This window comes from Acomys russatus, chromosome 8 (assembly GCF_903995435.1).
Source record: "Acomys russatus chromosome 8, mAcoRus1.1, whole genome shotgun sequence".
NCBI lineage: Eukaryota > Metazoa > Chordata > Mammalia > Rodentia > Muridae > Acomys > Acomys russatus.
Window position 1 is genome coordinate 70,403,505 of NC_067144.1, and position 15,874 is coordinate 70,419,378.

General features: G+C 44.0%; 1 protein-coding gene across 4 annotated transcripts in view; it reads left to right on the forward strand.

The window, feature by feature from the left end:
• Positions 1 to 15,874, forward strand: part of Itsn1 (intersectin 1) — a 184,597-nt gene that overhangs the window by 89,956 nt on the left and 78,767 nt on the right. For 3 of the 4 annotated variants that reach the window (XM_051150253.1, XM_051150250.1, XM_051150251.1), the window contains 4 exons: positions 624 to 773; positions 856 to 996; positions 7,053 to 7,140; positions 7,443 to 7,582. In XM_051150253.1, the coding sequence (XP_051006210.1) occupies positions 624 to 773; positions 856 to 996; positions 7,053 to 7,140; positions 7,443 to 7,582 (519 nt within the window). Of the gene's footprint in view, positions 1 to 623; positions 774 to 855; positions 997 to 7,052; positions 7,141 to 7,442; positions 7,583 to 12,163; positions 12,546 to 15,874 lie in introns of those variants that run through there. The other variant, XM_051150252.1, reaches the window with a different exon arrangement.

The window sequence follows — 15,874 nt, forward strand, 5'->3', positions numbered from 1 at the left end:
AATGCCTTACAGCTGAATCTCATAGAGGCATTTCCTCAACTGAGGCTCCTTCTTCTCTGATGACTCTAGCTTGTGTCAAGTTAACACACAAACCACTCAGTACAGATATGTTTAGAGTGTTCTGATGTGAAAGTCTGGATCCGGAATGCCTCCAGATCCAAAATTCCACTCAAACAGTTAGAGTTAGGATTTTCCCATTAAGGATGATTAACCAGTGAGGCCCATGCAGACACTCAGGGATGGTCCCTGTCATTGTCTGGACAAGGGACATTCAACTTACACGAAGCAACTTCTCTTTCAACACAAGAAAATCAAGTTTATTTTTGTCCTTCCTTGAGGTTTTTATTTTGATTTTACTAGATATGAGAAATGCCCTTCCTCCTTGAGTCTGTAAACCAGGACACAGTCACTTAGTCCATTGTGCATCTGGGAGGCATGAGGAATGGGGCTCCAGAGTGGAAGGGCTCTGGCCGGCCTCGCGTGCGTAGTCAGAGCCCCGAGTTATGTGAGCTCTGACAGCATATGATGTTTCACCTTTAGAGGAAAAGGCTTTCTAGACATTTTAAAAAGGAGTCTTGCATAGTGTTAGAAGCAAAAAATGAACAAGGTGTCTGTAACTACAGGCCGCAAAACGGGAGCTTGAGCGGCAGCGACAGCTTGAGTGGGAACGGAACCGGAGACAAGAGCTGCTGAACCAGAGGAACAAAGAGCAGGAGGGCATTGTGGTCCTCAAGGCGAGGAGGAAGACGCTGGAGTTTGAGTTAGAGGCTCTGGTGAGTGCGGCTGCTTTAGGCTCAGCGCAGAGCTGGGGACACTGGACATCACGCTCACCTCTGTTATTTCCATTTATTGAAGAACGACAAGAAGCATCAGCTGGAAGGGAAACTTCAAGATATCAGGTGTCGACTGACAACCCAAAGGCAGGAAATTGAGAGCACAAATAAGTCTAGAGAGCTGAGAATTGCTGAAATCACCCACCTACAGCAGCAGTTGCAGGTGGGTCCCACGCCGTATGCTACAGATGTCACCCCCTACCATTCCTTAGGCCCTGGGGCTGGGTAGAGAGGAAGCAGACAGAGTGCACCCCTGCCTGACAAACGGCTTTCCAGTAAACTCTCAGCGGCACCTGTGGGCCCAGGGCCTGCAGCCGAGAACATTCTACCTTTTGGCAACTGTTCTCCGTGGGGTGGCAGTCGCTAACCACTTAAGGATGTAAGCGGTCATTTTTTCCTCTCCCACAGCGCTTAGGATCAGATCTGTTTAAAATCTCATGTTTTTTTCTCTTTGACTTTAGAATATTTATATATGTGTAACAGATATCTTAGGGGACAGAGCCCACTCTAGACATGAAATGTATGCCTTCCATGAGTAACTGGAAAATAATTTTAGTGCGTCTGTATTGTAACGATCAGTTCAGGTGTTGAATTCCCCACTAGAGGCTTCATGCCAATTTTCAAGGATTTCAGACTATAGAGTTTAGGTGGCAGAGTTTCAGATCACGGGTGCTCAGCTTGGCTCCGTGAGAATATGGAACATATCATAGAGACTGAGTAGGAGAGGGGAGGAGGAAAACATGTCCGTCCAATTGGGCTACCATGGACAGTTGTTCTGTGAGGGTGACATTTGAGTGAAGATCTGGAAGTGATGAAGGCCTGAACTCCGGGGATGTCTGGGGACTAAGCTCAAGGTCAGGGAAGGGCAGTGTCCACCCTGAGATTGCCCCATGCCACCGGAGGCCAGATACAGCACCAAGACCACTGGGTGAAGCAGAAGACCAATGGGGCCAGGTCACAAAGGACCTGTTGTCTGTTAGTGGGGTTGGCTTTACTTTGATAATTACAGTAAGTTAATGGGCATAGGTCTGTGAGGGTGCCAGTGTAGACGGCTAGGTGCCTGTCCAAAGCTATGAGCTACCACTTGCCTTCCCATCAAGTGCTGAACTACAGGGACATGAAGGGCTGCTGGTGTTGCCTAGGTTTCCCATCTCGTGAGACACTTGTGTGTCAGGCTTTTCCTCTCAGCATGTTGGCTGAGTGAAGAGGAGGGTTCCTTTTTACCTCTAGGTAGTATTCCACCATTTATTTACCTAGTTTTAGAATTTAAATTTTTTTACATTTTCCTTTATTATGTAGGGGACAGTGTGTGTAGAGGTGAAAGATAGTTTGAGTGTGTTGCTTTCTCTCTCACCGTGTGGGTTCAGGCTGTCAGGCTCTCAGGTCTCCACCCTGAACCATCATGCTAGCTCCAGCTTGGGGTTTCCTATGAGTAAAAGTGCACTGAGAATTCATGTGCAAGTCTTGTGTGGGAACATGTGTTGCCCTTGGCCACCGTTTCAGTGTGAATTGCTCTTCCTGAGTCTTCCTGAGCAGCTGTCAGCGGTGTTTGCACACTGCTCTCTGACCAGCACTTAGGTGAGTGGTGTGCTGCTCCTCATCCTCACTGTGGTTGTTACTCTAAACATCACACTTCTGGTGGGACATAGCACCACGACTTTAGTTTGCACCTCTCTCTCATTCTAATGCTGCTGTGTGCCTCTTGGGCTGTTCATTGCCGTGTGTCTTTGTATGTTTTGTTGTCCATTTTTATTAGAGTGAAGAATGTTGCGTTCCTTGCTTTTTTTTTTTAGTCAGCGAGCCATCTGTCAGACAACTTGTTTTGCTGAAATATGGCATTTCAGCCACCCCAACCCTAGCTTTCACTCAGTCTTTTGTTTGTTGGTTTTTGAGTCAGGATCTTGCCATGTATCCCTGGCTGGTCTGAAACTGTAGGCAAGTACTGGCTCACAGGCATGTACCAAACGCCCCACTTGCTTATCACCCTGTGGTATTTTTCTAGAAGGCAGATGGTTCACTTTTGATAAGGTTCAGTCGGCTAGTTTTTCCTTTGCTTCTAAGAAATCCTTGACTCCCGACTCTGTGCCTCTTTGGAGCTGTTTCTTGTGGTTGGTTCCAAATCGGGTTGTTACATGCAGGTTCAGATAGATGCTTAGCACTGTTCCCATGGGAGTTCCTGGGTAGCTACTGAAGGTTAATTGAAGTCTATTCTGGATTGCGTTCCTTGTTCTGTCTGTCCTTTCTCCCAATCTGCTGATAATTATGGCTGTCAGTAGTGTAAATTATCTGTTATTATTCTCCCCTCCTCTCTTTTCCTTTTCTTTAATGTCTATTCTTAGTCCTTTACATTTCCAAATGAATTATACGAACAGTTTGTTGGATTTTGTTTTTAATTTTGTTTTTAATTTTTTATTATTAATTTATTCTTGTTACATCTCAATGGTTATCCCATCCCTTGTGTCCTCCCATTCTTCCCTCCCTCCCCTTTTCCCCTTATTCCCCTCCCCTATGACTGTTCCTGAGGGGGATTACCTCCCCCTGTATATGCTCATAGGGTATCAAGTCTCTTCTTGGCTACCTGCTGTCCTTCCTCTGAGTGCCACCAGGTCTCCCCCTCCAGGGGACATGGTCAAATGTGAGGCACCAGAGTACGTGAGAAAGTCATATCCCACTCTCCACTCAACTGTGGAGAATGTTCTGACCATTGGCTAGATAATTTTTTTTAAAACAGAATTTTGTTGGAATTTCATTGCATTAATAGATTAGTCTGAAAAGATTTGTCATGGCCTCGTCTTTGTGTCATTACATATTTCAGCAGTATTTTTTTTTTAAGTTTTCTGTGTACATGTGTTATCTATAAGATTTTTCTTTTCTAGTCTTGTATCTTCTGTGTTTCTCTTTTTTCTTTTGTTTTTGATCTTACTGCATTGAACAGGACCTGCAGTGCTGTGTTGTATACTGTGTGTGTGTGTGTTATTTTCTTTCTGTATTTATGTTATATATAGAAGTGAGGGCTTGTTGTGGGCCTTCATCATGGGTGGGTGGCTAGTTGGGCCCTAGTTTTATTCAGCATCTATGGAGGTGACTGAGGTTTTCCTTCTATTTTGTTAATAAGGTGATTCATAGTGATTGACTTTTGGACATCAAACTGGAGGTCCATCCCTGAGAGCGAGCCCACTTAGTCATAGTGTTTAATTTATGAACTTTTTTTATTAGATTCTATTTGCTATTGTTTTATTAGGGGTTTCTCATCTGTATTTATGGGGATATTGATTTGTAGTTTTCTTGTAAATGTCCTTGTCTAGTTCTGGTATCAGGTTCTGCAGGCCTCAGAACGTAATGTTCTTCTTCCTACACACTCTGAAAATGTTGATGTTGAGCCATTTTGGTGACATAGTAAAGGCTCTGGAGTTTCTGTGTTCCAAGGTTTTTTAATTGAAAATTGTATTCAAGCTGGGAGTGGTGTAGGCCTTTAATCCCAGCCTAGGGAGACAGAGGCCAGCGATTCTCCGAGTTCAGGGCCAGCCTGGTCTACAGAGTGAGTTCCAGGATAGTTCAGTGATAAAGCTATTGGAACTTTCTGTTTCTTCTTGGCCTTCTTTCCTGATGGCCACCATTGCCGTTGACTTTCTCACTGGCTCTGCTTCTTCCTCCACCTCCCTCCTCCTCTTACTGCTCTCTTGTGCCTTTCTTGACCACCTATCATGAAGCTTATTGGTTTTATTGATATATTTCTTTTTTGTTGTTGTTGGTTTGGTTTGGTTTTTGTTTTGAGAGAGGGTTTTCCTGTGTAACCCTGGCTATCCTGGAACACGTTCTGTAGACCAGGCTGGCCTCAAACTCAGAGATCCGCCTGCCTCTGCCTCCTGCGTGCTGGGATTAAAGGTGTGCAACACCACCTAGGGCATTTTTTAAATTTTTCAAACAAGCTCATTTCTATATTGATTTTTTTTTTCCTGTGATGTGTTTTTGTTATATTCCACCAACTTAAGTGCTTGCTTTATTGTTTCCCTTCCATTTACTTATTTGAGGTTTAGATAATTTAGGCCTTAATTTGTTTCTGATTTAAATATTTCAGATTATAAATGTCATTGCCACAGCCACAGCAATATTCTATGAGGTTTTAGATATTATGTTTTCATTTATTTATTTTGTCATTTTTTTTGATGGGCTAAGTGAATTTTCACTGTTTGGTTTCTGAGTACTTATTTGTTTCTTTGTTACTTATGTTATCTGAAAGAATATTTTCTGTCGTTTTAGTCCTTTTAAGTATTGTGACTTTGGGCCAAGTATAATCTTGTGAATGTCCCATAAAAAATACATGCTGTGTTTCAGTTTGGTGGTGTGTCCTGTAAGCCAGTTAGAACAAGTGATTAGAGTTCCAGCTTCCTTGCTGATTTTGTACCTTTTTGTCGAGGAAGTGTTGGGTCAAAAGCAGGGTCATGAGCCACTCTGGGTAAACACTGCTGAGTTGCCGCCCTCACCCTCTGACTGCTGCTGCTGTCACTGAAAGGGGAGCAGCCTCCCCAGGTTGTGTTCCTGTGCTTCCCGGTCCATTCTGCCAGTTGCTGCTTCATGTGCTTGAGATGTGGGGCCAGTGTGAATAACCAGTGTGAGAAGTTCGTGGTCAGAAATGGTTTCCAAATATTAAAAACTATGCTCACTTTTTAAAAAGTATGTTTATTTTAGCTCCTTTTGCCTGTCTGTCTGTCTGTCTATCTGTCTATCTATCTTATTTATTTTGATATGGAGGTCTCACTCTGTAGCCTTAGTTGGCCTTGTACTCACTCAAGGAGATCCTCTTGACTAGTGCCACCACACCCTGCCCTTGTAGCTTTTTAAAATTATTATTGTTGTTGTTATTATTAACTATTACTGAGAAATCATAAAATATTACCCAAGGTTATTTAGGGTAAAGGTCATATGCTCGGTAAGGCATTATTGTGACTGAATGTTTTATGACTGAGGACATTTATTACCAAACACAGTGGGGGTTGTGACCTGATGAGGGTTTGTTAGAGGCCTTGGAACAACTTGAGTGGGCTTTGCTTCTCGGGACAAAGATCTGCTGCACATTTGTTTTGTGAAAGTCTGCAGTGGGTTACTCATGCCTAAGAGGTCTCTAAATTCTCTCTTGAGTTAACCTCCTACCATGCAGGCTAGAACACAGTTCATTCTGCAGGCACCAACATGTGTCTGCAGGTGGGTTCTGAGAAACTGGTCCTGAGCCTCTGCAGGAAATTCTCAATGTCAGGCATTTTAGTTTCTCACAAGAGTTACCTACTTTTATGTATGAAAATAAGAAAATGATAAGAAGATAAGATAATAAGGTACCAGATGCCAGGTATTATGTTATAGAAGAGTTTATTAAATGAGCATGGGGAGAGAAGGAAAGGGGGAGAGGTACCCCAGAGAGAGACAGAGACAGAGGAAGAGAGGGGAAAGCGATGGGGTAGAGAGAGTGCCCTTTATATAGCCCTGGGCAGGGCCACACAGGTGACACCAGTGACATCACAGGTAGGCAAACTAAAGCAGAATCCTAAAACCTACTCCCAACCCTGCCCTGCCCTGCCCTGCATGGTAAAAATAAATGTCAAGTAAAGCAGCAAGGCTGCCAGTTTACTAAAGTGACTACAAGATCATTTCAGCTGAAATGAAACAGATACTGTGCTTGGCATGTTACCATTGAAACTCCAAATAGCCTTCCTTATTCCGTGTGATTTTAGCTTTTTTTTATATGCCAATTAAAAAAACAAACAGGAAAAAAAAAAAGAGCTTGGTTCAGGACTCTTATGTTTAAAATTCCCATGAGAAGGAAAAATGTGGGTGGCATCCAGGACTCTAGTTGTGACAGCTGTCCTCCTGAGTCCTATGTCCAGCCTCAAGTGTGCAGTTAGCCTCAGCTCAGTGCTGGTGAATGCCAGTGCTCAGATCACAGTAATGGGCTAACTCCCCCTGCGCACTACAGCCAGGTCCTGGCCTCTGTGCTGGGTCTCCACACAAAAGAGAGCTTGAGTTTTGTTCAGACCCACTTGAATTGCATTTTTTTAAAGCTTATAAATACCCAGTGTGTCAGCAACAATGTAATCAGAACCAAAGGAGCTGTGTCTGTCTTAACTTCATCCTAGGGGAAAGCACTGGGCATTTAGTTCCTTGGCGAGAATGGGGGTGTCTAGGGGCACTGGTGTCACTCAGTTGCTGTTTCCTTCCCTCTCCCAGGAATCTCAGCAGATGCTTGGAAGACTTATTCCAGAAAAACAGATACTCAATGACCAATTAAAGCAAGTCCAGCAGAACAGCTTGCATAGTAGGTGTCTTATTTATTTGTATGTTTTGTTTGTTCTTTTGTGGGGATGTAGGTGGGGGGTGGGGGGCAGGGGGTGGGGGTTCACTGTAAGGACCAGGCTTGCTTCACAGCAGCTCTACCTGCCTCAGCTTCCTTGGATACTGACACTGATTGAGCCCAGGGCTTCCTTGGTGCTCTGCATTTGTTTTCTCTTTGAGTAGTGCTCCTCCCCACCCGCCACCAGCAAGAACTCCCTCAGTGACATGAAGGCAGAACATACTGCTAGCTAAACTTTTCTTGTCTTGTATGCTCTTCTGGACTAGGAGATTCACTCCTTACCCTCAAAAGAGCCTTGGAAGCAAAAGAGCTGGCCCGGCAGCAGCTTCGAGAGCAGCTGGACGAGGTGGAGAGAGAGACCAGGTCAAAGCTGCAGGAGATTGATGTTTTCAACAACCAGCTGAAGGTGACTCCTGCGTGCTGTGTGTGCTACCCGGTGCCTCTCAGGCAGGGAGGTTTGTTGTCGTGGTCCAGGCCTTCCACACATGTCATCATGGCCCCTCACCTGTACTTCTTTGATGTCTGTAAGTTAGGGCTGTGTGACTGGCCCTGCTCCACCGCACAGCTGTGCACAGCTGTTTAGATGACCACATCCAAAAGCAAGGCCCTAAAGTGCTCCCTCTGTGTTGACGATCGCTCAGTTTTGAAGCTGAGATTTTTCTGCCACTCCTTTAAGATAATGCCTAAAAGTGTAGACCTGTTGTGTCTCCTTTCATTTTTAAATGCCTTTTAACTTTACTGTTTAGTGGGGTCATTGCTGTTGTCTCTGGCACAGCTGTCAATGGCTTTGTCGCACTGCACAGTCACTCAGGGAAGTCTCACACACACGCACACACGCACGCATGCACGCACGCACACGTAAAGCCTCTTTATGGTATGGTGTTTTATTCTCTTAGTAATGTTAACTCAAGTGGGGCAGTGGTGGCACATGCCCTTAGTCCCAGCACTTGGAAGGCTGAGGCAGGTGAATCTCTGGGTGTTCAAGGCCAGCCTGGTCTACATTGGAGTTCTAGGATAACCAGGGGTACATAATGAGACCCTTTCTCCAAAACAAAACAATAAAATGAAATAAAAAGTTAACTCAAACTAAAACCAGGATAGAAAAATCTATTTCTTATAAAAATAATTATTATATTTTATTTTAGATTTAGGTAGATTTTTGTGTTCTTATCAGAAATTGGATATTATTCTCCTCTCCTCCCCAAATACTTGCTTTAGTTTTCTAACTTTAAAATTCTTTATACTTTACTATGTATGGCCCATTTAGCTTCTGATACTAAGAAATAAAATTCCTTTACCACTAAAAGAGAATTTTAATTTAGAAAGCATATTTTAGACTTTTTGTTGTTGCCCTCTGGGTTGAAAGCTCATGCCAGATTGTCTAGACACCCAGTTAAAGTATTCGTGCAGTTCTCTGAGCTTCGGGTAATGAACTTTCTCAGTTGTACAATTCCAGGAAAGTTCTTGACCTTAGAGGAATACTGTTTAGCCAACCTAGTGTTTTTCTTCACATTACTTTTGTGTTTACCGTGTGTGTGTGTGTGTGTGTGTGTGTGTACATGCACACACTACCTATGTTCTGTATTTGAACACGTGTGTGGCATATCAGTATTGGAAGTGCATCTGTGAGTTCTCGATCCCCAGTACAATAGAAAACGTTCACATTTGCTCTCGTTATATATAGCTTACCACTATTTTAAGCAAAAATAATTTAACATTGAAACGATTCTGCGATGTTTTCAAGTAGTTCCTAGGAATATAAGCCATTGAGTATATAGCTTCGCCTGAACACAGAAGAAGCACAGCTTTTTGCCTTAATGATTACTTTTCTAGAAGTTTGGCCTAAGACAAGGTTCAGATGTAGGAAAAGATGCTCAGATTTGTGGATCCAGTGGCGTTAATGCTCACTGTTAAATAGAGCCACTCAGATGGGCTGAGCGGCTCTCAGGGCTACCTAGTGTTTGAGTGCCACCTGTAGTGTCAGAGGTTCTAATACAAAGGCTAATTTTAGCTTCCCACACACACCGGCCCAACCCCAAATATGCCTATTTTGAAATTATAACATTTCTTGCTGCCTTTTTAATTCTTATTTTGGTTTCTTAGTAACCGTAAAATTCATATGGTGAATGAAAAACAGCTGTGCTCATAGCTTAGCACCCACTTGCAGAGTCCAGTGAGGGTGTCATTGATGAGGGTTGTTGCTTCAGGAACTCCTCTGAACCTGCAGAAACCAAAGCAGAAACGTCATTAAGAGTCAAGGAGAGACTGAGTTAGCATTCAGTTTCCTGTGCTCTCCTGCTGGTCTTTAATTTTGGCCACACTAGGAAACATGAAGCACGTTTCCCTGTCTTTAGAGCATATGCTCAGTAGCAACCATAACTTCTCTAGGGATTAGACAGAAGGAGCCTCGTCCTGACCCTCAGTGTTTCCCTGAGCCCCTTTCCATATAGCAGAGCTTCCGGAGCACCTGCGCAGTGGAGAGACATTGACTGTCTTGCCCAGTCATCCCACACGTGCAGCGTGCTATGCATCTGCTGTATTCTCAGCCTTCCTTTCACAAGGGCAACCTAGACAGTTAGTTAGGGTTTAGCAGGTGTATTCCATGTTCATGATGGCTGTGCATTCACAGGCAAGAAGGGGAAGCTTCTGCCAAAGCTTTGAGGCAGGGAGTTGCCAGGACACTAAATCCATGTGACACAGTTGACTCACAAGTGAGAACACTGCCTGTGGTTAGTGACTGGCTTGGGCCTAATCGTAAAGTGTAAGACAGCGCATTTGAGGGTATAAAGGGATTTAGTTTTATGACTGAGAAAGTAAAAACTAAGGATGTTATTTTTCCTTTTTATAAACAAATAAGTAACATAACCACAAAATTTTATTCTTTCCTCTAGAATGTCTACTGCAAATTCATACTTCCTCTGAAGATTTTTCCCATTTTCTTTATTTTAGCCAGGATTACATTTCTATCTTCTCTAAGCAATGATGGAAATTCTCAAGTTTTTATTTAAAACAAGAAAACTTACTTACTGTAGGCAGATTAGCAGGCCTCTGTTTTATATTGGAACCAGAGTATTGAAACTACAAAGCAATAAATAGCTCAGTGTATAGCATTTGCTGAGCACACATGGGTTCAAGCCCCACTGCAAAATAGATGAATAATAAGTAAATTAGCATACATGGAATTGTGGCACAGCTGGTAACTTCAGATTTAACACATGAACTCAAATCCTCGCCCTTTACATTTCATACAGCTTTCTTAAAAGTGAAGAGCTCCTTCTTTCCTTTCACAAAAGGCTGTTTTCCATGCATTTAAATAGATTCCTTATCAGTATGGTGTTTATATACTCCAAAGACTATCTATCCAGAGATGGAGATAACTAGCCCAGTGGTAGCATGAACAAGGTTGTGTCTCACCCCTGTATCCACACAGCCCCCACAAAACTCTCAACATGATTAGTTCTATGTTGCCCCAAGCCAAGAATCTCACCATAGCAGTTAGACTTTGCTGTCCTTTTATAAAGGAGAGTCGGGGAGGCAGAAGCACAATCCCTTTCTCTGCTGGGGATTCCTGGTTTGACATGCCTAAATTAAAGACTCAAAAGATTTGATGGAAACTAAAAATTAGCCTCTGGATGGTCAGATGAACCATCTAACCAGTACACTAGCCAGGAGCAGATTTTGATAGTGAGTGTTGCCACCAAATCAATCTCTCTCTCTCTCTCTCTCTCTCTCTCTCTTCCCCCCCCCCCTTCTCCCTTTCTCTCTCTCCCTCTCTCCCACTGTTTTTTGTTTGTTAGTTTATTTTTTGAGACAGGGTCTCCGTGTATAGCCCTGATTGTCCTAGCATTCACTCTGTCCTGCCTTTGCCTCTGGAGTGCTGAGATTAAATTCATGAGCCACCATGCCCAGCTGAATCACCACTATTTATCTATTTATCATTTTACAGGAAATTAGGTTTTGGCTTTTTTAGACAAGCTGTGATGTCTGAAGGGCACGTAGGGACATGTGTATGGTTACTAGGTCTCTTCAACTTACTGTGCTGAGAGATACAGAGTTATGGTTCTGAAAAGAGTCAGATGACACTGCACAGAAGCTTCCCTGGGACCCCGCCCCCCCCCCCCCCCCCCCCCCCCCCCCGTCCTTGGCAATATTGGTAGCTACTGAAATAGTCCAGTATCTTAACCATAATATTGAGTAGTCACATAAAACATGCCTCACAGTTTATAAACTTTACTGTGTGCCAAATACAGAGAATCCAACACCCAAGGAGGTGAGGTTTTGTGTCTCCCGCTCAGAAGGGAGTCCTTGTTGGCTCCTGCCTGGTGGCCTTGTGCTCCTGGACACATCCTAAGACTTGAGCATGTGAAGATTTCTTCTTCCTGGCAGTGGCAGTGGTGAGGCAGTGCCCTGAAGGTCTCCGTGTCCCACTCACGTCTCTCTCAGACTCAGAACGATGACCATCGCCAGCTCTATGCTTCAGTGTCCGCTTCAGATGAGTGCTCCGGCTCTCAGATAGTGCTACCAGGAAGTGCTGCGGCACCCTGCTGATGCTGATGATCAGGGGCACTTACTCTTTCCTCCCAGCAGGTTGTGTGTGAGGAGGTGTGAGTGACTGTCACGAGCTAGACAAGGAAGGTATTGTGGTCTCTTTACAACCAACACTTGAGGTCATTACAGAAATGTAAAGGAGGTGGTTATGATGTCTCTGGTGATTTCCAGCAGGTACGGGAAGTGTTAGGATTGCTATATTATGCTGAAAGTGGGCAGCACTTTCTTTCTTAGTGAAATCTGAGTACTTAGGGAGGATTCAGAATTTATCATCATGGTCCTTAATATGCTCAGGAAATTCAGCTTCTTACATTAAATGCAGGGTCATCGGAGATTCTGTCCATGGTGATGGTTAGAAACTGAACGGACAGTGAAGAGAGTGCCAGTCATGGTAACTAGGCTGCTTGCTTAACTAAGGCCTTTATGCTCTTGGTTTCAGACACTGGCTTTCATGGCAGGCTCATTCTTTGTGGAGGCAGTGAAAGGCAGAATGTTAGCAGCAAGGGGAGAACAGAAACGGCTGGAGAAAGAGCCACAGAGCAGAATGAGAAGTCAGGACAGATGCATGCGGAGGGGACAGTGATGGGAAGAAAAGACCCAGAAAGAGGAGCTGGCAAGACAGCAGGAGACAGCGCACATGGCGGCGGTGCCTCCATGACGGACAGGCATCTGTCTGCTTCAAGTTTGCCATCTCACTGGCCCACATGAGGTTTTATTCTTACATGTCCTTTGGAAAAGGCCACTTCTGGCCAGAAACAATAAAATACTTTAACTTACTCTTGTGATTGTGGAAACGTCATATAGATTCCTTGAGTGTGAACCAATTATTAGACTATTCCCAGATGCCAAGCAGACAGCAGGCGCTACATATTAGATCTCATGTCACACTGATGGGCCCATTTGGTTGGTTGAGTTTTTTTTTGTTTTTTTTTTTTTAAGGTAAAATGTGGGCTTTTTCTATGTAAGGTTGGAAAAGATTTAATAAAAGGTTATCAGAGAAAAGGACAAGGACAACCTCCTGGGAAGTTTATTTTTCTCCTATGTATCATCTGCCCAACAACTTTATGCTTTAAAGACGGCATGCTCCTACTATGGTGACATGCTCCTACTATGGTGACATGCCCCTACTATGGTGACATGCCCCTACTGTGGTGACATGCCCCTACTGTGGTGACATGCTCCTACTATGGTGGCATGCCCCTACTGTGGTGGCATGCTCCTACTGTGGTGACATGCCCCTACTGTGGTGACATGCCCCTACTGTGGTGACATGCTCCTACTATGGTGACATGCCCCTACTATGGTGACATGCCCCTACTATGGTGACATGCTCCTACTGTGGTGACATGCTCCTACTGTGGTGACATGCTCCTACTGTGGTGGCATGCTCCTACTGTGGTGACATGCCCCTACTATGGTGACATGCCCCTACTATGGTGACATGCTCCTACTGTGGTGACATGCCCCTACTATGGTGGCATGCTCCTACTGTGGTGACATGCCCCTACTGTGGTGACATGCCCCTACTATGGTGACATGCCCCTACTGTGGTGGCATGCTCCTACTATGGTGACATGTCCCTACTATGGTGGCATGCCCCTACTGTGGTGGCATGCTCCTACTGTGGTGACATGCCCCTACTGTGGTGACATGCTCCTACTATGGTGACATGCCCCTACTATGGTGACATGCCCCTACTATGGTGACATGCCCCTACTGTGGTGACATGCTCCTACTGTGGTGACATGCTCCTACTGTGGTGGCATGCTCCTACTGTGGTGACATGCCCCTACTATGGTGACATGCCCCTACTATGGTGACATGCCCCTACTATGGTGACATGCTCCTACTGTGGTGACATGCCCCTACTGTGGTGACATGCCCCTACTGTGGTGACATGCCCCTACTATGGTGACATGCCCCTACTATGGTGACATGCCCCTACTGTGGTGACATGCTCCTACTATGGTGACATGTCCCTACTATGGTGGCATGCCCCTACTGTGGTGACATGCTCCTACTGTGGTGACATGCCCCTACTGTGGTGTCATGCCCCTACTGTGGTGACATGCCCCTACTATGGTGACATGCCCCTACTGTGGTGACATGCCCCTACTGTGGTGACATGCCCCTACTGTGGTGACATGCCCCTACTATGGTGACATGCCCCTACTGTGGTGACATGCCCCTACTGTGGTGGCATGCCCCTACTATGGTGACATGCCCCTACTATGGTGACATGCCCCTACTGTGGTGACATGCCCCTACTATGGTGGCATGCTCCTACTGTGGTGACATGCCCCTACTGTGGTGACATGCCCCTACTATGGTGACATGCCCCTACTATGGTGACATGCCCCTACTATGGTGACATGCCCCTACTATGGTGGCATGCTCCTTGTGTGTAAAGCTAAGACAACTAGTAGAGGGCTAAGATTTTCAGGAGAAAGTAGAGTCAGTTCTCTCTCTATGGAAACAGCAGATTATGCCCAGCTTCCTGGGCGATGGTTGCTGGGGTCAGACGCCACCCACACCGCCTGGCAGCTTGATGTGGGGAGTAGTACTGGCTATTTGATGAGTGTTGGCTTTCATTTGGAAAGAATGTTTTGAACATGTTTTTTAAACGTTAATATATAGACCTTATAATTAATATAGAAATTTTTAAAAATCATTTTCTTTATGTTCTTCCCACTTTTAGCACATCACATGAATAAACTTTATAATTTGGATTTAAATGGAATGTCTACTTTTTTTGACTGTACATATTTTTATGTCTTGAAGTAATTCTTTTTAGATTTTTTTCCATCAGACATGTTTCTATATTTTCTGAGGTCATTAGCTTGTTTTCTCTTTTGTTTATTTCATCACTTAATTGGGAAATATTATTGTGTCTTAAAACTCCAAGTAGGGACAGAGCAAGGTGGCTCGGCCAATAAAAGAATTCAGTCCCTGGAACCTGAATGATAGAAACAGGAAACCAGCTCCCAGTCAGTTGTAGATGGGTGGGTGGGTGGGTATGTGGATGGATGGATGGATGATGGACGGGTGAGTGAGTGGGTGTGTGGATGATGGATGGATGGGTTGATGGATGGACGGATGATGGACAGGTGGGTGGATGATGGATGGATGGATGACGGAAATACAAAAACAAACAAACAAAAACACCTGGAGCTTCTCATTTTGCTGCCCAAATTAGTTTCCTATGAGATTAATAGTAAATAAAACTTGTTAGATTTGTGGTGTGAAGTTCAGGAGGCCCCAGCTAGTAGTCACTGTATGTTTTTGCCTTTTATTTCCCAAGGGCAGCCTGAGGCACACACAAAACAAAGAAATTCTAAATAGTTAGATACCCAGATTATCAAGTGCATTTCCAAGTGCAGGTGTCTCATTTTTTAAACCTCTATTACAGGCATTTGTGCAAAGTCATCCTTGAAGAAGAACCCTGTACATATTATTCGTGTAATGCAACATATTTGTGTCTCTTTAAGACCAAGTGAAGGAGAAGCCATCACAGTAATTAAGTGATTCTGTGCCCCTTGGCATAGCCATAAACAGCCATCTTCAGTGAACTTGAAATTGAGCCATATCTGTCAATTGAAAATAGCTGAGTCTTCTTGGATATTCAATTTGTCAGACATACTCCTTTTGAATTACTTTGGCCACATGCCATAGGATGTCTAAAGATGTTTTATGACTCAAAAATCTTAATTATTTAGGGGAAATAAGCTTTTCTCATTTGGGACTAGGGAAGAAAATTAAAAGTGAGCTGATTTTTATGTTATCTGTAATACAAGACCTTTGCCAATTTTTAAATTATGGTTTAAAATTTGTGTTTAATCTGAGACTTTGAGAATCTGATAAATGCTTTGAAGCTCCTCTGCCAGAACAATGCCTATGCACCCCAAATGTGCAGGCAGCTTGGTAGCCTTCACAAGGCCAAAGCTTTTTTTATGGGCTCAGGTTAAGAAACATAGCTCTTTATCTTAAGAATTCTGCTAGTGTTACTGGTAGTAAAAATACTATTTTAGCTGAGCATTATCTTAAGCTGTATGTTTTGGATATGCCTGTTTTTTCATCTACTCTTAAGTTTGAGACTGGAGGACTCCCTCAGCCCAGGAGTTCAGGGCTAGACAGGGCATTATAGCCAGCC